General features: G+C 44.3%; 1 protein-coding gene across 8 annotated transcripts in view; it reads right to left on the reverse strand.

Moving 5' to 3' along the window:
- The window catches only part of DAPK1 (death associated protein kinase 1), a 206029-nt gene that overhangs the window by 38327 nt on the left and 145683 nt on the right, over window positions 1-22019 (reverse strand). For all 8 annotated transcript variants that reach the window (XM_070459526.1, XM_020902140.2, XM_020902143.2 and 5 more), the window contains 14 exons: window positions 21042-21171; window positions 20818-20866; window positions 20705-20731; window positions 20072-20224; window positions 19655-19700; window positions 18092-18181; window positions 16650-16742; window positions 13679-13798; window positions 13119-13217; window positions 12185-12283; window positions 10656-10754; window positions 9581-9778; window positions 7797-7994; window positions 3641-3739 (listed from right to left, as the gene is read on the reverse strand). In XM_070459526.1, coding sequence (XP_070315627.1) covers window positions 3641-3739; window positions 7797-7994; window positions 9581-9778; window positions 10656-10754; window positions 12185-12283; window positions 13119-13217; window positions 13679-13798; window positions 16650-16742; window positions 18092-18181; window positions 19655-19700; window positions 20072-20224; window positions 20705-20731; window positions 20818-20866; window positions 21042-21171 — 1500 coding nt within the window. The remainder of the gene's footprint in view (window positions 1-3640; window positions 3740-7796; window positions 7995-9580; window positions 9779-10655; window positions 10755-12184; window positions 12284-13118; window positions 13218-13678; window positions 13799-16649; window positions 16743-18091; window positions 18182-19654; window positions 19701-20071; window positions 20225-20704; window positions 20732-20817; window positions 20867-21041; window positions 21172-22019) is intronic.

Raw genomic sequence — 22019 nt, forward strand, 5'->3', positions numbered from 1 at the left:
AGGAAGCACCACGTCCTGAAGAGATAACTAGATGTGACTGCTGGCTCGTAGGTGAGAAAGACATCAAAGAAAGGCAAGGAAGGAAATGCTTAGAGAACTACAGAGTGGGGCTTACACTTGGGGTGGGGGGTTGGGGTGCACTGTGGCTGGGACAGGCCACTGGGGGCTTCTGGGGTGGCCTCTGAAGTTCTGTTTCTAGATCTCAATGGGGCTACAAAGGCGTTTGTCAAATTCACCAAGTTCTTTTGTCCCTGTCCTTTCTTAAACAGAAAATCTGTCTTATTTTACAACAAAGAAGTTTTGAGGGGCTTCCCAGGTGGCTCAGTGGTAAAGAATCCGCTCACCAAGCAGGAGACACGGGTTCGACCCCTGTGTCGGGAAGATCCCCCGGAGGAGGAAATGGCAACCCACTCCAGTATTCTTGCCTGGGAAATCCCAAGGACAAAGGAGCCTGCTGGCCTCTACGGTCTATGGGGTCACAAAGAGTCAGACATGACTTAGCGACTAAATAACAACAAAAAAGCGAGGTGACTCCCTCTGCTGAGTCTCAGGGATTCGACGACAGACTGTGGCGGGTAGAGGAGAAGTGGGAAGCAAGGAAAAAGAGAACCAGACAGTCAGAAGACTTTCCAGCCATCCTGGCGGAGGACAGGCTGGGAGAGGAAAGATAGCCGCTAGGAGGCGCTGTAGGGTCGAGGGCGGTGGTGCTGGCGGGGAAGACCTGTGCGGTCCAGCAGAGAAGAAAAGCTCGCTGACAAAACGGGCTGGAGGGTGCTGTCCATAGTGCGGCAGCCGAATTCCACGGACAGAGGAGCCTGGTGGGCTACAGTCCATGGGGTCACAAACAGTCAGGTACGACTGAGCGACTTAACGCTTTCATTTTCACTTTCCACTCCCCATGCAGCTCCTGGGGCTGGAAATGTGGAGCTAAGATGTGCTGTGGATGAAGACTTAAATCAGAGAACTTAAATCAGACAGATTTTGAAGACTTAAATCGGAGAACCGGACATACCTCAGTAATTCAAAAATAATGATTGCAAGTCAAAATGATAATATTCGGCATATGATGTGCAAAATATATTACTTCATATATTACTTTTAGTAACTGACTGATACTGACTTCCTGTCTTTTTCCTCATCAGATGTGGCTATTAGAGAGTTTAGAATGACTCAGGCAGCACGCTGTCCTTCTATGGAGCCAGCCTAGGCCTGCATTGGGGCACCTCCATGATAACGCCGGTCCTGGTGGAGCAAGCGTGGTTTCCACCGTGCCTGCTGGGGAGGCCAGGCACACCCAGCCCCGTCATCCCCCTGTGCTCCAGCCCACAGACCTTCCTCTGGGCTCAGACTGTCCTCCTCTCTCTCTGAGGAGTGCTCCTGACCTCCGGAAACTCCTGGGGACCCTGGCTCCCAACTGGCTCAGGTCCCACTCTGCAGCTGCATATTCACTGTGACCCTTGGTTCTGACTCTCTCCCACTAGACTGGAAGTTTCTCAAGGGAGGGCAGCTCGCCTATCGCAGCCCCGCTGTGTCCCCGCATCTGTCTGGAGTGCGGTACCTGCTCAGTTATCTGTTGATTGAATAAACAATGGAGCCCCCAGGAAGCGGACTCGCAGGACCGAGAAGGAGCATCTGCAGTGAGCTGGGGTGGGCAGGGAGTGGAGGTTCACCTGAGAGCCTCCAGAGGGGGAGCCCGAGGCTGGGGGGCAGCTGCTGTGGGGAAGGCACGGGGAGGTAACTGTGGCCTCACAGAGGGCTTCCCTGGAAGCTCAGCTGGCAAAGAGTCCATCTGCAATGCAGCAGACCCCGGTTTGATTCCTTCCTGTGTCAGGAAGATCCCCTGGAGAAGGGAACGGCAACCCACTCCAGTATTCTTGCCTGGAGAACTCCATGACAGAGGAGTGTGGCAGGCTATAGTCCATGGGGTCTCAAAGAGTCAGACATGTCTGAGCAACTTTCATTTCACTTTCACAGAGGCCACGGGGAAGCCTGAGGACCCAGCAGAGTCCAAGACTGACCCACACTGCCAGGCTGGTAGGAGCAGCTGCTGGCATCTTCAGAGCCACTGGCGGCAGTTTACTTTTTATGAGGCAACATCTGTAAAAAAAAAATATTTCTTCTCGTAAAAACGTTTATAAGTGCTCTCTTGTGGAGTAACTAGACTGAGTGCCTAGACATGGCTGGGGAAGCTTTGATAATGGCACATCAGGTTCATAGGTGGCTGTGGGTGGGCTTGTGATAGGTGAGCAGGTGCCCTAAGAAGGTCCAGTCCCATGTAGAGCACTGGTCATCACTGGGCCTGCAGAGGAGCCCAGCTCAGGGCTCAACACTGCATAAAAGAACCCCTGCTTGTGGGGAGGGAGTGACATTCTCGTCACATTTGTACAGCCAGGGAGGCAATGCCCTAGGCCAGGAGTTAGCAACCATTTTCTGTAAAGGGCCTGAGAGCAGATATCTGGGGCTCTGAGGGCCGTAGGGTCTCTGCTGCAGTCGCTCAAGTCTCCCCTTGAAGAGTGAAGATGGCTGCAGACAATATGTAAACAACAGGCATGGCAGTGTCCCAATAAAACTTTATTAACAGAAGCCGGCAGCAGGCTGAATTTGGTCTGTGGTCCACAGTTTGCCATCCCCTGTATCCAGCTTCAGATCCTTGATTTTCCCAAGGTTAGCTGCCATGTTTTAAAACTCCAGGGGGTCTCCTCTAAAGAAACAATTTATGTCAGCGAAGCTCTTCTGAGTTTTAGGAATCTCCCACATGAGCCAGTGGAGACTCAACCCACTGCCAGGCCAGAAACAGCTCAAAAGATAATGTTTCAGTGCAGCTGTAAAACAGCAACCTTATCTCATCCGCAGGCACATTATTCCTCTCTGGTATCCTTGAAATGAGGATCAAAGGGTTTCTTCTGCAGGGAGGTACCAGGTCTGGAATAGGGAGTGTCAGGAGTGAGAGAAACTAAAGAAACCTCATTTTAAAATATGCTGTGGCTTCCCAGGTGACGCTAGTGGTAAAAAAACCCACCTGCCAATGCAGGAGACATAAGAGATGTGGGTTAGATCCCTGGGGTTGGGAAGATCCCCTGGAGAAGGGCATGGCAACCCACTCTAGTATCTGGAGAATCCCGCGGACAGATGAGCCTGGCGGGTCACAGTCCATGGGGTCACAGAGAATCAGACACGACTGCATGCACGCAGGCCCAAGAGCAAAGCCAGACTTTTCAAAGACGAGAGGACAGCTCTTGTCACCTGTTCCCCCCCACACCGAGGGGCCTTCCTCCTCCCTCTCTGAAAGCCCATGGCCCCTCCAGTCCCCCCCAGTGGAGGGGGCACATTTAGAAAAGATAAACACACAAGCTAACACAAAACATGAAGGCCTGTTGTATAACACAGGAAATGAAAAGGCCAGTGGGAAACAGCAGGTGTTCCTGGCAGTGCGGGTCTGGGGAAAGAAGAGGATGAGGCATTAACAAGATCTTACCCTGGCTTTGTGTGGGCAGATGTTTACGTAACTGCCTGTGGAGGAGCTGGAGCTTAATAGCAGCCTGTCTGCTTTGCAGTGCAGTTGCCAAGCAATACCTTTCCTCTCGTGCCCTTGAGGCCTGAGACATTTGCAGTCATTTTCTCCTGCCAGAGGGCCACTCACCGAGGTCAGCGCCTCCACATTGGCGCCCATCAGACACAGGTAGCGGACCACGTCCAGAATCCCGTTGTTGGCGGCAAGGTGCAGAGGCGTCCGTCCATACTGCGGGAGACAAAAAGACCCGGGAGAGTCCTCACGCTTGCTGCCGAGGATGACGTGTGTGGAGGGATCTCACGGGGCCAGCACTGTGTAAGGATCTGGGAGCCACCAGGAAGAGACAGGAGGCGAGGTCTCCTCTCTCCAGAAACTTGCCATCTCCTCGGGGAGGCAAGCCAAACAAAATGTTTTCAAGTATTTCTCAGCTAACAGAGTGACTTTAAAATAAAACTTCAAAGGCTGAAAGAGTGGGAGGCTTATCATAAAATAACTAAATTAAGTCTCCTGCTGTGCTGGCAGAAAGGAGGCATGAGTCAGGGCTGAAGGCCCCAAAGTTCCGGAAAGATTTGCACTGTGGCTCAGATTTAGATACAGCAAGGGAAGAAGGCATGGAAGGACAGAAAGTGAAGATGCTCTAATGAAGTGAAACACCAAGGCCACACCCAGCATTTTTGATTGCCTACGGCTCCCACACCATGTGCCAAGGTATCTGGGGGCACTGCAGTATACTCAAGGGGGTGCTGAGGAATATTTTAAATTTTTGATGGAACCAGCAGATTCAGACACCAGGGAAACTACTAGCTTCAGGTAGTTCAGTGTCTCAAATTAGCTGGGACTGCCTTCCTTTCAGTGACATTGTGTATGCACAGAATGGGGTTGGTGGCGGCTGTGATACAAAGCAGGTCTCTTGTGAAGATCCACACAGAACAGGATACGGGGTGGTGGTGTCCACTCTGAGTCCAAAGTTTAAAGAGTCGTGAGGCGCCCAACAAGCACACACCTTCCATTAGTACACAACTGTGGTCAACTGAGAATTAAATAAAAATAGCTTTCTTTCAATTTATGTGAATCATTTGTTCCATCAGCTCCTGAAATATTAGGTTGTTTGGGTTGAATAACTTAATAAACAGAACGTAAGCAGCCTGGAGTGCTGCAGTCTACGGGGTCACAAAGAGTTGGACACAACTGAGCGACTGAACAACAAAGGTATTTAAACAAATTTTTTTTCTTTTTTGCTTGCACCACATAGCTTGTGGCGTCTCAGCTCTTGGCCAGGACTGAATCTGGGCCATGGCATCGGTGAAAGCCCAGAATTCCAACCACTAGGTTACCAGGGAACTCCTGGAACTTAAGGTTTTTCTTTTGCTCTGGGGAAATCAGAAAAAAATAAATTACTTTACACAATGGAAATTATGAACTGAGCAAGTCTGGCTCTCTCTGTTTTGTACTGCAACTAAATGTAGGTTTTTGTTAAGAAGTTAACACAAGCTCATTTAGAATATCCAAACAACATAGAAGGATACACAGTAGAAAAATGAAGTCCTTTTCTTCCGTTCCCCCAAGTTCCCCCACTCAGAGCTAGCCCCACGCAAACCTTCCAGGCTTTTCTCTATGAATTCATAAGTGGAGAGAAATAATTTTAAAAGTGAAGACATAATCATATTCTACCTTACATTCTGTCAACTTGCTTTATTCATCTGACAACAGACTGAATACTTTTCCATGTCTATAAGGAAATCTATTACATTCTTTCAGATACCTGAATAATATTCAATATATAGATATATCATAACTTATTTAGTTAGCCTGCTGAGGATGGACACTTAAGGTGGTTCCATTTCTTGCTACTATAAGTATTGCTGCAGTGTGTGTGCATATTTATCTTTTGTTTACTGTTAACTCCTAGAGTCATTTAGAAAGCAGATATGAAGCTTTCAAATACCACAGAGCTAAAGTGAAAAGTAAGGAGTTGGTTTGGAAGATCTGGAGGAAGTGTTTGGATTTCTGTGTAAGGAAGATAGTCCTGGGTAACAAGATGCATTGTTTTATAGAAGGGAAAAAGGTCAAGGAAGAGACATATGATGAATAAAAGACTAGGAGAGTTTACAGTTTCATGGCCTCCAATGTTTGACCGAAAAAAACTCAAACTCCTTAGCATTATATTCAAGGTCTTTCACCATCTGGACTCAATTCCCCTTCCTGGCTGCCTCCGTCTTATTGAAATATTGCATTCCCCCTCTTTTCCATCTGTCCAAATCCCAATCATTTAAAATAATCACCTCTGAACAGCTTTTCCCAGTTTCTTTAGTCTCCAGATGCCCATGCTTTTGGAGCGCCAGTGTCTCTATCACAGTAGTGGTTATAACACGAGATGCTCTTATAGTGAAATGTCCTGGGTGTGTGTGCACATCTGTGTGTGTGTGTGTGTGTGTATGTGCGTGTACACCCAGGCATGTGTCAACATGCTTTTTCTCCCTTTGCTGATCAGAAGAGCCAATTCAGAAGGGAACAAAGGGTTAAGGGTGTGCTCTCTGTATAGTCCATTTCCTCCCTTCTACCATGTTCCCCAACACAGCCGAGTTAAATAGCCAGTCTCCCGATTTTCAGGTGAGAAGAATGCAGATAGAGAAATGCCTGTTTCATGGCAATGACTGTCAGAAATCGTGACAAGCTCCTGTCACATCTTGGTGACAGGGGTAGGATCTGAATGGCCGTGTGTGTCTCTGGGGAATGGAATTCAGGTGAGGAAACGGCAGGGCACGGGAAAGGGGTGACCGTCTGCCTGGGCGACGTGGGCGACGTGGCCGTCACTGTGCCATGGCCACGCTGTCGGTTACCAGGGTCAGTCCATGTAAAGTCAGATATGCTTTTTGGGGAAACAAGGCCTTTCTCTTACTTTTCTGCACATTTTTTAAGTTCCTCTATAGACCTCATCATCTTTCCTAAAATAAGCAACAAAAAAATGGAAGAGAAAAACAAGCTGACACCAGATCTTCTGAAGATGCAAGACCCACAAAGTCACCATGTACAATGGCCAAGTCAAAGCCATTCAAATGAGTGCCACAAGGTCCCTAAAGCTGCTTTTTATTCATTTAAAGACTCCTAGAAGGAAAGCCAACCTCTTGATGCTGCTTAATATTATATTACACTTAGTTTCTTCCTTAAGCCACTTACATAACTGACTTGGCAAGATTAGAAAAGGATAAACTAAGAAAGCAACCAGCAGCTGATGGCTAGGACTTAGGCTATTGCCTTTTCATACTTCCAGAATATGAAGATTACCTATTTCAATTTCTATTAGAATTAATCACATAATATGCAAGAAGAATATTTTTCTTTTGGTAGAAGCATAATTTTCCAGGCATTTCAGTTATTCTTTTACCTTAAACAAACCATATTAAATTCTGCTGGTATCATGTCTGCCACTTACAAACCAACATTTCCTGCAACTACAAAATTAATTCTACTTGGACTTTGTTTTTAACATAATGGTAACAGAATAGTGCTTGCCTTTCATACAGTTACAGAGCTGAAACCACATGACTATCCAACTGTTCTACCATACTTGGTAGTGAAAATCTAGATGGCATTCAGGGAAAAGAGAAGGTGTTAGCTAATTTCTAGAATTTCTAGAAGTCAACATATGGGGATTTTTATTTCTTTGTCATTCACCAAATGATAGTATACCCTTAGTCTTACCAAATGTATTTAGCACAAGAAAGATGTTATGAATTTTTGACCATAAAACACCCAAATGGGGGAAGCTGGAGAAATCTGGTTCCAGGGATTTCAATCATATCATAACTCATTAGGTGTTTTCCTGAAGACTCAGTGCCCCTATTTATACCATGTTCTTTGATTCTTCTCCAGAAAGAGAACATATACACACACACTCTCTCCCCCGCCCTCCCTCCTTCTTTCTCTTTCTAAATGTTCATAAATGGTAAGCCAGTCTCAGCAGGAAGTATTAATGTAATACTTTCCTGGGACTATTATTAAATTAATAGTCTACAGGAATTTAAATAATTTAATTTAAATAATTTCCTATATAATATTTATTTAATAATTAAATAATTATTAAACAATTAAATTACTAAACTATAGGAAATTATTAAAAAGTCATATGCAAAATACACTTAAAGTGGAGAGCCCTATGAAAAAGAACAGGTCCATAAAAGCAATACTGACTTTGAACAGTGAAGAGAGAAACTTGCCCAAACCCAGAAGCAGGCAGACACAGAGACATGGATGGACTGTGCGGGGATCTTCCCTGCAGCTTTACCTTGTTGGAGAGATCCAAATTGCAGTTAGCTTCACAGAGGGCCACTACAATCGGCACGTTGCCATCTTTACAGGCCACATGGAGGGGGGTGTTGCCATGCCTGTCTTGGAAATCGACAGAACAGCCCTGGCTGATGAGAGTCTGGATGACCTCCATTTGACATCGTCTCACGGCAAGATGTAGAGCAATGTGTCCATCCTGTAACAAACACCAGGGCCATGAGTGCTTTTGACCGGGCATGTGGGACTGGCTGGTTGCCTTTCTAGCTTCACTGGGTCAGGTTTAACTGGCAATGGGACCAAACCTGAAGGAGGATTAAAAACCAGAAACTTTACTCGTGGCGGGGTTGAGGTGAGGCCCCACATGTCTCACTCTGAATAATCACGGGCTGAGCTGAACATCAGTTTAATTAATCTAGGCTTGGCCACTACATTCAGGTGGGAAGACACCACACTCCTTCTTGTGTGTGAATTCATGGGACATAAATCATTGTTGGTTCTCCAGTGGCCTGTTTTATCAAGTATTTTGAAAACATCTGCTCAGTGATCTTTACTAACTTCCTAAGTAGAGAGTTTATTATTTTATTTTATACTCTGAGAAACTGAGAAAGCGAGGTGATTGGCTATCACATAGATGAGAAGCAAACTGTTGTTGCTTAGTCGCTAAGTCATGTCTGACTCTTTTGTGACCGCAGGGACTGTAGCCTGCCAGGCTCCTCTGTCCATGGGATTTCCCAGGCAAGAATATTGGAGTGGGTTGCCATTTCCTTCTCCAGGGGATCTTCCCAACCCAGGGACTGAACCCACATCACCTGCATTGGAAGGAAGGTTCTTTACCACTGAACCACCAGGGAAGCCCTGAGAAGCAAATATAACATATTTAATCTCTGCACCCACACAGCACCAGCCTGGGAGTCATTCTCCCTGTTGTAGAGCCCCTAGTGAAGATATGTGCTGAGTTTTAGGAGCTGGGTAGAGGGAGCTTAGAAGCATTTCTATAACTCATCTATTCTAGGGTTGTTCAACCTCAGCACTGTTAACATTTGGGGCCTGTCCTAGGAATTGCAGGCTGTTCAACAGAGCCTCTGGTCTTTATCTTCTAGATGTCCCATCCTGGCTCTGATGACCCCAAACTACTTCTACAGCCACTACCTAATGTCACCTGGGGGCTAAGTCACTGCCCACTTGAGAACTGCTGCTCTGGACCAAGAGAATACTCCAGAGGGCAGTGACTAAATGAACCACGGTATGCCCAAACCACCATGGATGGTGGCATCAGCTTCACTGTAGCATAAGTTCACAGTAAGAAAAGATTATGTTGAATTTGCTTAATTAAAGAAGGGAAACCTTGTCTAGAATTGTTATCAAACAAATAAGAATAGTTTATTGTCTTTCTACAAAATAGCAGGTGATGGAAGTAAATAGACCACTTATTTCTTTGTCTATCTACAAATCGATAGTGTGCTGCCAATTTCAGTCCTAAATGAGGATTTGTCTTGGGTACCACGATCATCACTGTACCTGCTCCAAAGCTAAAAAAGCTAAAAATAAAATAGAGACTTGAATTATTTGATCATCTCATAAATTTTGCTGCATCTCACAAATGAACATTAATTACGAAACAGAATCGAGAATCACAGAATCTTTAGATTACCGAAGAGAAAGGATAATTATAACTTGTTGCATCTAAGTTATTTTAGGGAAACGAATTGAGCAGTCTTGTGGTCCCTGGAGCCCCCACTAGATGACTTTTCAGCAAGTGGGATACGTTCACCCACAAAGCACCTTGTCGGATGCATTAAGGTCGGCTCCGTGCTCAGCCAGACACTCCACGATGTCTTGGTAGCCCCTGGCAGAGGCTGTCAGGAGGGGGGTCTCGCCTTCTCTGTTCTTCATGTTGACGTTGCAGCCGGCTTCACAAAGGGCTTTGGCCACAGAGTAATAGCCATGCCAGGCAGCAGAGTGAAGGGGTGTTTCTTCTTCCTGGCCACGGAGAGAGGCACAGAGAAGAGAAGGCAACGAGATGAAAGAAAGTACAGGCGTGGTGAGCGTCCTAACCACATTTGGCAGCAAACTCAAGGCAGTGGAGAGAAAGGGCTTGTAGCTATTGGAGCAAAACATGAACATGAAGTAATGGGCTGGGTCTGATGCCTTTCCTTAATTCAAACTCAGCTTTCTCAGCATTTTACTGACAATTGACTTTTCAGAGCCCACTGGCATCTTGGGCTCAGCTCTTCTGAACAATGGAGGCCCCGCGTGTGTGATGTACAGCATCTTTCCTGTGAAAGTGCAACAGTTGACTTCATTTGCGATTACTAACAGAGGGAGATCTGAGCAAGAACTCCTCTGACAAACCTGTCTCAAGATTCCTGACACGAACATCACATAAAGATGAGTCACATCAATGGATTATTGTTCTGGCAGAGAAAGGGTCAAGATAACCACGCTTCAACAAAAAGGAGTGGTCATCAGGTCTACATATTCATGACCAACATCATCAGACACACAGAAATCTGTCTATAAGAGGCTGTTACACTGTAGTGGTTATGAACACAGACTCTGGAACCAGTCTGTGTGGGTCTGAGCACTGGCTCCACCACTACCGAGCTGTGCTATCTTAGGCAAGCTCCTGAACGTCTCTCGGCCTCAGTCTCCTCATCTGTAAAATGGGAATTGAAGGGTTGTTCAGAGGATTCATGAATGAATGAACGGCAGTGCTTTTGTTTGAGTCCCTGCCCTCTGTAATTTAAGCAGAAAACCTAACTTGGATGCACCTCCAAGCTACTCAAGCCTATCATTTGGCTATCTGTGCATCCATGCAGAGTCGGAAGAAGTGAGGACATCAGCTACCATGACCCACCTTGTCCTGGAAGTTGGGATTCGAGCCGAAGCTGCACAGTAACTGAACCACGTCAGCGTGGCCGTAGCGAGCTGCCACATGAAGGGCTGTCTCTCCAGACTGCAAAAGACACAGCCAAAGGGTCAGAGCCCCCTGAGAATCATCTCCAGGGACTAGGACATGCAGGACTGGAGGCCCACTCTCACACATGCCTGGCTCCATGTCCTCCCCTGAGGCGGTGCCTGCCCCTCTCAGGCCAGATGCCCCTTTGGTGACTGGGCCAGGGACCCTGCAGTGGGGTGTCCACCAAGTCGCTAGTGTTAAACTCACATACCTGGCCTCTCTCGTGTGTAATACCACCCACCCTAACCACCCCGCCAGGTGAGAATCCATTCCCTTTTCTGTGACGGATGTTCCTAATCTTTATATACTGATGCTTCTAGCTATGTGATTTTTTTTCAAAACACAAAATTCCTTGTTTAATATTAAGTTACTTAAACACAAGGTTTTATTTATTAGCAAGTTTCTGATTTCACTGTCTATGTTTAATACAATTTCTTACATCCTCAGAGATTTTTATAAATATTACCATTAGCCCCTACAATAACATATTCTGTGAATTAGTAATAGATGCAAGTTCTTAAGATATTTGACTTATATCTGCCATAAAACTGTCAGAATAAACTGATCTAAAACAGAATGAGATATTTGTTGCCACCTGACAGAAAACTGCTATAATGACAACCCATTCCAGTATACTTGCCTGGAAAATTCCATGGACAGAGGACCTTGATGGGCTACAATCAATGGGGTTGCAAAGGGTCGAACATGACTGAGCAACTGAACATGGAATGTGAATGTTATCCCTTATCCCTTAGATATAGTACAGTGCACAATCCATACAACTGTACATGACAGCCCTGACTGAACATAACAAATCAGTCTACTAGTATTAGAAGCAGAGAAGGGTTACATACACAGTGGAATACATACAGAGGAGAAAGTAGGAACCCTACATGCAACTCCCAGCCTTGCAATTGATTCACAGGAGTATTGTGTGGACTGAATGAAACCTGGTATGTGAAAGTAGGGTATCTTCCTAAACTGATAATTTTTATAACATTTTTATCCCCAAAGCCTTAACTTTACTTGCACTGTCTCATTACCCCTCTAGTACCAGTGGTCAAGGTCAGCAGAGTCAGTCATGTCAAAGACGAAGAAGATAGTAAAGAGACACGCATATGGCGCGGTGAGAAGAGGATCAGGACTCAGGTCACTTTCTGGTTGTCCTTCTAGCAGAACTTTTGAGTTTTCATGTTATGGGGAAGATAGTTCACAGCTCACATAATATAACAACCACTTGGCATATTTCAGCTAAAATCAGGTTTTAATGTTAGACCAAGTCCCCAGCAAAAAGAAACTTCTAAATTAAATTTTCTGTAGGAAGATTGTGGTTCTGAATCCTTATTTTTTGGGTCATGATGCAGATGGCATGCCGACACTCAAATGCAGTCTTTTATCACTTTCCATAAGAAGAGTTGTGGCCTTACCTTGTCTTTAACGTCCAGAGGGCATTTGTTCTCATTGAGAAATTTCAAGGTATCCACGTGGCCATGCCGAGAGGCCCAGTAGATGGCATTGGACCCACCCTGTACAAAAACCAAGGCAGTGTCATGCTCCCAGGTGGATCCAAACACACACATCACTCAGTTGCTATATTTCTTTTCCTATGTGATGGCAAATGCCAAAGGAGCAACTCCCAAGAGGAATAAAACCCCATTTCAGTTTTTGGTTTGACAAAGGGACCAAGGTTATGTAAGACATGAACATTCCAGAAAGCTGGGTGAAAGGGATAAGTGAGCTTTCTATATTATCTCTATAGATCTTTTTTTTAAAATCTAGAATTATCTCAAAATAAAAAAGTTCTTTTTCTTTTCCTAAAACCTTCATTTCAACTTCCAGTTAGAATTCCCTGTATTGTCAAGGGCCAGTTCTAGGCTATTAACAGTGCTGTTGAAAGTCTATGGAAGCTGATGACAGATCCATTGTAATGACAATTAGCTGGTTATCACTTGTGTCTACACTTCAAGTGAGGTATACACCTCAAAGCATATCCTCATTTTGTTACCCTAATAAACATGTGGGGAAATACATTTCTGATGAGATTAATTGGATAATGAAAACTTCTCCAAATGTAGCATCAATTAACAACGCTGAGTCAATGTGATAAGTAAGGAGTCAATCTGGGCAGGATGCAAAGAAAGGCAGACGCTGAGTAACAGAGCCTCGAGGAAGATGAATGTTTGCCTTTTCCCTTATAACCTGTTAGACGGGACCAGACTACTTAATCAGTTCATCTTCCTTTACAGGAAACTGAGAAATGAAGTAGGGCATATGTGGTATTTTTCTCTGTTACCTCTATGATTAGAGACATTTGGAAATACTTAAAAAATAATTCCTTTTGCAATAAAACAGAATTATGACCTTATCCTGGATGTCAATTCTTGAGCCTCTCTTAATGAGCAACTGTAGTATTTGAATATTCCCACAGCCAGCAGCAATAAGTAACGGAGGAGTCCCATGCTGGAAAAGGTGAGAAAAAAAATACAATTTTTCAGGTTTGATAGGGAAGGAAAAGCCTAAACTACCACCGCTGCCCCAGACACCTTCCTGGGTCTTCACAGACACACACCTGCCGTGCCTGACAGGAGTGGAAACAGAAGAACACGGTAGCCTGCCCTCTTTTAGATTCACAACCAAAAGTGACATTTTCACTTGCAAGATGAATACATATAGAATTTCATGGTTAGAGCTGCATGCTAGCTGCATATAGAAAGGCCTTGTGTGAAGAAAGGCCCTCAATGCAAAAAGACCTTATTTCTAATTCAATTCACTTTCTAAGCAGAAGTGATTTTCCCCACAGTATGGAGTTTATACAGGAAAGGAGGATGGAGAAGTAGATGGGTTCTCTCCACCTTGGACTTGGAGGAGCACAGTCACCATGACCCCTGACCCCTACTCCCCCCGGCAGGACAGCGTCAGACCTTGTTGGGTTGGTTAACGTCGTAGCTGGACAAGGAGCCCAGGAGGTGCTGCAGGCCGGGGACATTGTCATCGTTGATGGCATGGATGATAGCTTTCATCACAAAGGAGTCTTCCTCATCCTTGAAAGAGACACGGAAGAGGGAAAAAGGTTTATACAGCTGGCTATACTGCTCCTTTCACCAGCATCAGAGAAATTAAGGCTCATTTGTTAAAAGGAGCCTTCACGGGGCAAGTAAGCCATTTAATCCCCAAATCTACCTGGTTATGAATGAAGCAGGAGGTCACCTTTTGCCCCTCCCACATTGGGAACTAATACCACCTACTATTTACCTTTGACTTTATGTCACCTGCATTATAACCCAGACAGCAAACAGCTCTGAAGATTCAGATTTAGGACAATGATTGATGACAAACTACTCTTTGTGTTTATCATAGGAATCTTTCAAAACATATAGTTCCAGAAACCACTGTAGAAAATTTCAGGTGTAACTCAGACTCTAAAACCACTGAACCAAGGAAATGATGTCTTTGAATAAGAAGGACTTACTTTGCCATTTTTGCAATTACAGATTGTCATTTTTTGATTACTAGAAATTCCTGTATTCTATAGCATAATACAATTCTCTGAAAGTTGGTCACAATTGTTTTTTCTTTTTTTAAAAAAGGTCCTAAAAGGGGAGAAATGTAAAAATAAAGGCCAGATAAAACAAAGTAAAATGGATGCATTTCTATTTATGAAGAGAAAATAACTAGATACTGTTGAACAATAAATTTACTAAATTTTTGCTACTTTGTCAAAAGACTTTCTTAAATATCTGGAGTTGGTGATGGACAGGAAGGCCTGGTGTGCTTCAATTCATGGGGTCGCAAAGAGTCAGACACGACTGAGCGACTGAGCTGACTGATAATAAGATATTTGTAAAATATGGTAAATTAAAACCAAAAATTAAGCTGGAAAAATTCCACACAAAAGTTTTGGACTTATACAGGTACGGCTACTACAATTTCAGACCCGGAAAAGCATAGCTGCAGAGACTGAACCTCTGCCTGTGGGGGTGGTATGGAGAAAGCATTTCTCTGAACTCTGCTTTCTCTTTGTAAATCTGAATTCAAACAAGCTTCACAAGGGCTGTAATACTATTTGTAGATAGTATGTGCTTAAGATTACCATCGGTTTTCCTTTTCAAGTTGAAGACTAGGAGACATTTGCCTGAAAGTGAGTGACGAGAAAGGGAGAATGGAGGAATAAGCAGGCTGCTGTAAGACCTCATGATCAACAGGATACTGAGATGATGAGACAGAATCTGAGGGCTGCGGATGGGGGTCTTTCCACCTGGAGCTCCTTCACAAGCCCAGGCCCTCCCCTACCCTAAACTTTTCATGGCAACGTATTTTCTCCCGACTGACTGTTCTGTGATTTTAACTGATAAGATTTAATCATTCTCATCCTCTCCCTTAGATGAATAGTCTGTATCTTGCCTTGGTTCCACTGTCACCCTCAGACAATTTCCCAATCCAGACTTCTTCCTCTTCCTCTCCTCTCTTCTCCTAACTTGCTTCTCTCCAACTTCTTTTTTCTTTTTAGTATTTCCTAACTCTTTTCATTCTATAAGGCTAGCCCTGGAACTTGGGTAAAACTGTTAGCTTCAGGGGATTAAGAAAAGAACTGGTGTCTGCTGACATGTGACCTTGCCCTTGGTGTCCCCAGATTCCACTCAGGAAGCCCTGACTTCTCAGTGATATGAACCCGCAGGTTCCCACAGAACCACCCTTCCTGCCTTTTCTGGAGTCTGCTTCTCCTCCAGGCTTCACAAAGTCCCGTTTGTCTGACTGTCTGGTGAAGTCGTGTTGAATTTTGATGTGTCCACTATATCTCAAGAGTTAATCTATGATTAGGTTTCAGTTTGGATTAGGGAAAAAAAATTGTGCAGCTGTTCTCAAGGCCCTTTGGAAGTCAATACAATGTCAACAAAGAGAGTGGGTTTAGCCTTCTGATCTACCATGAACTATATCATCAAGCCCCACTGCATTTGCCCTGATTTTCTGCTGTGTGTGTTTGTGTGTGTGTGTATATTCAGAAGCAGGGTTGTCTGTCCCTTTTGTACTATTACAGTTCAAGATCCTCCAAGGTCAGCGGAAACAGAGGGCTCTCGTTTTAGTTCATGAAAATTAGATGCTCCTTCCCCTTTACTGGCCAGCCTCTCTTTTATCAAACTGTGTTGGAGGGGCGGAGGAGGGTGGGAAGGTGGAGGCTGGAGGTAGTGGGTATAGCCAATCAAAACAAAGAGGAAAAAGGACCAAAAAGTATAGAGTACATCAAATCAGCCATCCCAACTCCCTCTTCGAGAGGAGGAAGAACAGGCCTGACTGCGGGGAGCCAGCCTGACTGCTCAGGCTCCTTCTCGGCTCTGAGAGAGATCAAGAGGTCCCTCTCTGTCCCGCCACCCCTGATTTATTAAAGCACAGGTTGGCCTTTCTCACCTCCCTCAAGGAAATTGCTGTAGCGATCTTTCACCTGTTTTCCTGGTGCTGATAAACTCGTCATGATTGAAGCCTGTTATCTATCTAGTTAATGTTCTATTGATCTCAGTCATGTTGGGTGCTAGGGTAATACTTTACTGTCCTTAAGTGGAGGAATTTAAAACATCTGTGCCTGTAGCTCTGCACATATGCAAACCTTTAATCTATTAGTAACTCCTGTTAGCACATATATAGGTGTGGTATTCTTCAATAAAGTCGTCGGTTTCAGTCGAGAGCTGACTCTGTCCCTCTCAACCCCATCTTTTCTAGTCTTTTATTTCTCAGGTATTTCGGCGATTGCGCCCGTGACCGGTTCGTTTGCCGGCAGGCTCCGGCACCTGACATTTCCAAGATTTCAGGTTTTCTGGGTTGTTGAACAAGTCAAATAGCTTAAACATTGTAAATACACAGTGCTAAGAATGAATCTATCCAGGGAAAAGGATTGCTTACCAGAGTATCATCGCTTCTGGCAACACTCATGTTACTTCTGGACAAGAATGACCTGGATAATCTTTGGCACAGTGATATCAAGCGAACAGATTGCTTTATTAAAAAAAAAAGAGAAAGAGAGAGTGAATAAAAGGCAGGGAGAAAGGAGGAGAGAGAGCTTATACAACAATACTCAAATTAGTGCAGATGACAAAGTCTTTTGAGATAGCATTCACTGCTGACAGCACATACTCTTCAGGGGTGGGCAATCCCAGAAGCAGGTTGGATTATATTTGCTTAAAGAAACTTCTAAAGGTCTTATAAATCAAGACAACAAAAGAGAGATTCTCCTTCTGCATTTCATTGTCAAACCATAGAGGTGGACATGTCTGTTCTCTCTCCGTATTTCACTCTCTACTCTTTGAGGAATGTGATCTGACCCTAACAAAGCCTGTGGACGTCCCCCCTGGAGAAGCATGGCAGGCAAGGGCCCCGAGTCCGTGGTGGCCAGGCAAGCTGGTAACGGCAGACGGTGAGACACTCAAAACTTTTATAGTTGTTAGAAATGAGCGGCGGGGGGCGGGGCGGGGGGACATTTTTGCCAATAGGACAAACAGCTCTGCATTTACTCTCAAAGGCAGAAGCAACATGTAAAGACTCTGTGTGTGTGTGTGTGTGAGAAAGAGAATGAAAGAAAGAAAGTTACGGTGGTTCATTTAAGCCTTACTTTCAGGGCTTCTTTGAGAACTAAGAGTCAGGTCTTGAATAATCTGTTGCTGTGGTCCTCATCTCTATCAAGGCATCCCAACCTGATGGGCATGACAATGAGGTAGGTATACCTCTGGGCCAGTGATGAGGAGATATGGCAAGTATCTGCTTCCTCTGGGCTTGATGTGACCCTATGCGCAGGAAGCCATCCTGTCCCCCTCTGAACCCTGAATTTGTATTTGTTCAAGTTGGATGGAATGTTCTTTGGAGCCACATCCTACTCAGCCCCTGCAGAAACCATCCACCCTGAGAAGAGATATCGTAGTGAATGCTCCTGGCCCACCCTACCCTCATCTCAACCACTCACAGACCAAAGCTGGATTTAGAGAACCATTTACACAAACTCTGGGATAATCATAATGCCATGCTGCTTACCACAAGGAACAAATCTATTTAAAATGTGGTTTGTTGCATTTAGAAAAAACTGCACTATAATTTTATTGTACTGATTTAAAAATGTGCCTTGGGAATGGCTTTGATTTAAAAAATAAATGTAAGATTACATGTAGAAAGATGAGCTAAATAGGACTGAAATACTATTTTTGCTTGTCTTTGAAAATAGAGTAATGGTACAGATGTGAACTTGAAAAAAGGATGCACTTTTGCATTGCTGAGATCAGAAGACATGCGCCCTTAGCAGAGGGAACCATACAGGAAATTGAATTAGTTAATCCCTTCAAATCAAACAATCTTACTTTCCATTTTTTCCGGGCTGCGAACTTCTTGAATTTCTCCATGTTTACTGCTGATGCTTTTCTACTAAGTGCTTGTTGGGTATCTTTAGGCTAAAATGAAAATCCAAGACAAACAATTTAGAGCTCTCAAATCACAGAAATGTGTTACATGACCACTTCTGGATACCTCTCACTATTTGGGATGCTTACCTATTCACCTTGCTGAAGTAGCAAAACAAGTTGGTATAATACAGCAGATCTAAGAATCTAGTCTCCAAAGGCTAACTCTTGTGGCTAAAGATTTGAGAAAAATCCATAAAGACTGGGTCTTGGGGGAAAGTTGAAAAGTTGAGCTTGGACCAAGCTGAATTACAACTCTCCAAAAAAGAGTCTGGGAATGGGATGATTCATGGTGAGGCCATGTTATGAGACAAGTAAACTTAACATCGTCAAGCAATTTAGAGCTGTTTGAGACCTCAGAGGTTAGCAAACTCACTATCTCACAGCATTAAAATCCCTCCTCCACTGTATCTTTTTCAGAAGGCCATGAAGCTCTACCTCTGAGAGAAGGAGATGGCATTGCTTTCCAAGGAAGCCGAGGTAACTGCTGGGAGCTGGCACAGGCGGACTTTGTCCGCTGCCCCAAACCTACTTCTGCAATGCAAGTTACTGCATTGCAATCTGTTTACTGGTTCCATGATTTTAGTCTGCAACTGCCATGCTCCCCCACCCTTAGTCCTTTCTGCTCTAGCTGAAGCAACTTTGGTTCTCTAACCCAAATGCCAACAGGCGCCAGGCAGGTAGGTATATGTATGGTGGGGGTGACCGCTGGCCTGGCACAAGGGCAGCAGAGTTTCTGGCAGCCTTGAGGAATGAGGTCTCTGTGTTGGCAGAACTTCAGATTTTTCAAGAGAAGCTGGGAATCTAGGTTTGATATCATATTTAAATGCTGGAATTTAATTAAAAACTTAACAAAGACAGTGTTTGGGCTAATATCCCACAATCAAACGCAAGGCGGTTGAGTGGCTCTGTCCTTCAGCTTCTCATCACCATCCTGCCCTGGGGTAGCTCACTCCTCTCTACCTCTGTTATCATGAGGATTCTCTCAGCTGTCTTAAGATACAGCACCAACAGCAAACAGAATACTCCACACGTGGCCGTGGTTAGAACCCACAGTGCCACGTGATAGCCTGTGCTGTGCTGAGTCGCTCAGTCGTGTCTGACTCTTTGAGACCCCATGGACTGTGGTCAACCAGGCTCCTCTGTCCATGGGGATTCTCCAAGCAAGAATACTGGAGTGGGTTGCCATGCCCTCCTCCAGGGGATCTTCCCAACCCCGGGATCGAACCCAGGTCTCCCATATCACCGGTGGATTCTTTACCATCTGAGTCACCAGGGAAACTCAAGAATACTGGAGTGGGTAGCCTATCCCTTCTCCAGGGGAAACTTTCCAACCCAGGAATCGAACCAGGGTCTCCTGCATTGCAGGTGGATTCATTACCAGTTGAGCTACCCAGAAAGCCCAGGGCAAATGAATTCCAGGACACCCTATGATCCCCAAACCAACTGCAATATGCAACTCACCTTGATCCAGGGATGCTGCAAACTATCTTGAATTGTCATTCTCTTCCTTTGGGGGTGGGGGGGTAGGGGAAAGAAAAAAAATGTGGTGACCATAGAAGCAAACACTAAGATTGTTTCCATGCCGGCTGGCTCTACCAAGCAGATGCTCTGGAAAACGCAGCTCGGGGCCTGCTTCACGGAAGCAAGCTGAAAATAATGTCAGTCTTTGTGTGATTATTTCACTGTGCCCACCGGGACTGACTGAAAGGTGCCAAGGGCCCTGCCTGCATTTTCTTAAGCGTTTCACGGGGCATGCTTCTCTCTCCCAGGTGGAAACAACCAGAGAGGAATAAACACAGCTGCGTGTACAGGATAGGGGCTAACCCTCATCTAGCTGAGGCTGCGGCTAGGCGACTTTCAGGAATAAGGGCCACTCACTTTGGATCCTTGACGAGGAGTCTTCTTATGAAATCTTTGGCTAGGGCACTCGTATTACTGAAGTACTCTTCCTCAAATTCGTAGTTGACAGCAGATACGTTCGCTAATGTTTCTTGCTTAGTGTCTCCGAGAAACGGGGAGGCCCCACTGAGGCTGTTAATAAAGTGGGGCACAGAACATGAGTAAGTTCCCCCTGGTGTTATAACGCTGCTCCTCTAATACCTGATTAGGAGAATGAGGAACCACAGTCTGCTCTGGTGCTTGAGCAGTCACTTCAGAATTCAATTACATTTTACAGGGCGTTTAATCGTCATGCACAGAAGCTTCAGCTTATGCAAAGGACACATTTAAAAAGTTCATTTAGAATAGCGTTTAGTAGTTTATAAAAGAAAAACCTTTCCTCTTTTCTCAGGAGTGATGGGCCGTCAAGCTTTCTTTCAGTGATTACGTTGCAATTTCTGATGACTCATTTCAAATTAAGAGAAAATGTGTAATTAGTATAAACTAAATGTGTTCTGGAGGTGTAAAATGACTATGTGTACATAAAAAGCATGCATAACCTGAAGTGATCAACATGACACATAATTTCAAAGAAAAAGGGGAAGAACATAAATAGTGAAGTTGGGTACTTACAGAATATAGGTTATTACCCCAATACTCCTAGACATGAAACAAGAAGAAAAACAATATCAGACGAATAGTAAAATAAATCAGAAAAATGATAACATTAAGGACATGTTCCTTACCACATATCTGCCTCAAGACCAAGAGGTTCATAGTTGACTATCTCAGGAGCTATGGGGAAATGAATGCACATTTAGTTTTGGAAGGAAGTGAACCAACAGAGTCTAGTTTTCATGTATAAATCAGAAACATGTACCCAAGAAATGATGCTGCAGCAGGGGGAATTCTGCCAGCATGATGTTTATGAGAAATGAATGGAATGGCCATAGGAATGAAGAAAACTTACCAACAAATTCTGGTGTCCCAAATATATTTTTGAATTCATTTCCAAAGTCAATTTTATGGGCCAATCCAAAGTCAATGATCTTGATCCGAGGCTTGGGGACATTTCTATCCAAAAGCATTATATTTTCGGGCTTTAAAAAGAGAAAAATAGTACAGCAATGTTCATTGCAGTGTTATTCACAATAACCAAAAGGTGGAAATAACATGATGTCCACAAAACAGGACCTACCCATACAATGGAATATTATTTAGCCTGAGAAAGAAAGTAAACTTCTGACATGTGCATCAATATGGATGAACCCTAAAGATACGATGCTAACTGAAATGTCAGTCACAAAAGGAGAAATGTTGTATAATTCCACTTATATGAAATATCTAGAATAGGCAAAATCATAGAGACAGAAAGTAGAATGATGGATGCCAGTAGCTGGGGGTAGAAGGGCTGATGATTAGTGTTTAAGGGATACATAGTTTCAGCTTGGAAGAACAGTAAATTCCAGAAATAGAAGGTGGTGATGGCTACACAACTACGTGCATAGATTTAATGCCACTTAACTGCATACTTTAAAATGGTTAAAATGGTAAATATTATATTGTGTTTATCTTTCCACAATAAAAAAAAAATACTATCATAAGTTATGCTGAGGACAAGATGGCAGTGTAGTTCTTCCTCTCTCCTGAAAAAACAACAAAAAGTAGGGATAAAAGAGAGACTGCAACAGAACACCAGGAAAAACAAGTGTCTTGGTTTAGGTTCTCCCAGGAACGGATCTGGAAAGGGATCTGCCTGCAAGCGGCTTAAGTGGGAGGGGACCCCAGGGAATACTGGGCAGAGGAATGGGAAGACAGGAAAGAGAAGGAAGGAAGCTGATATAAAGTGTCTTATCAAGGTGGGGGTGACTGGAGCACAGTCTCTTTGGAGGACTTGGGGAGAAATGGAAGCACTCCGAATTTGCCAACTGAAGCACAAGGAAGCTGG

The sequence above is a fragment of the Odocoileus virginianus genome, chromosome 31 (assembly GCF_023699985.2).
Source record: "Odocoileus virginianus isolate 20LAN1187 ecotype Illinois chromosome 31, Ovbor_1.2, whole genome shotgun sequence".
Classification (NCBI taxonomy): Eukaryota; Metazoa; Chordata; class Mammalia; order Artiodactyla; family Cervidae; genus Odocoileus; species Odocoileus virginianus.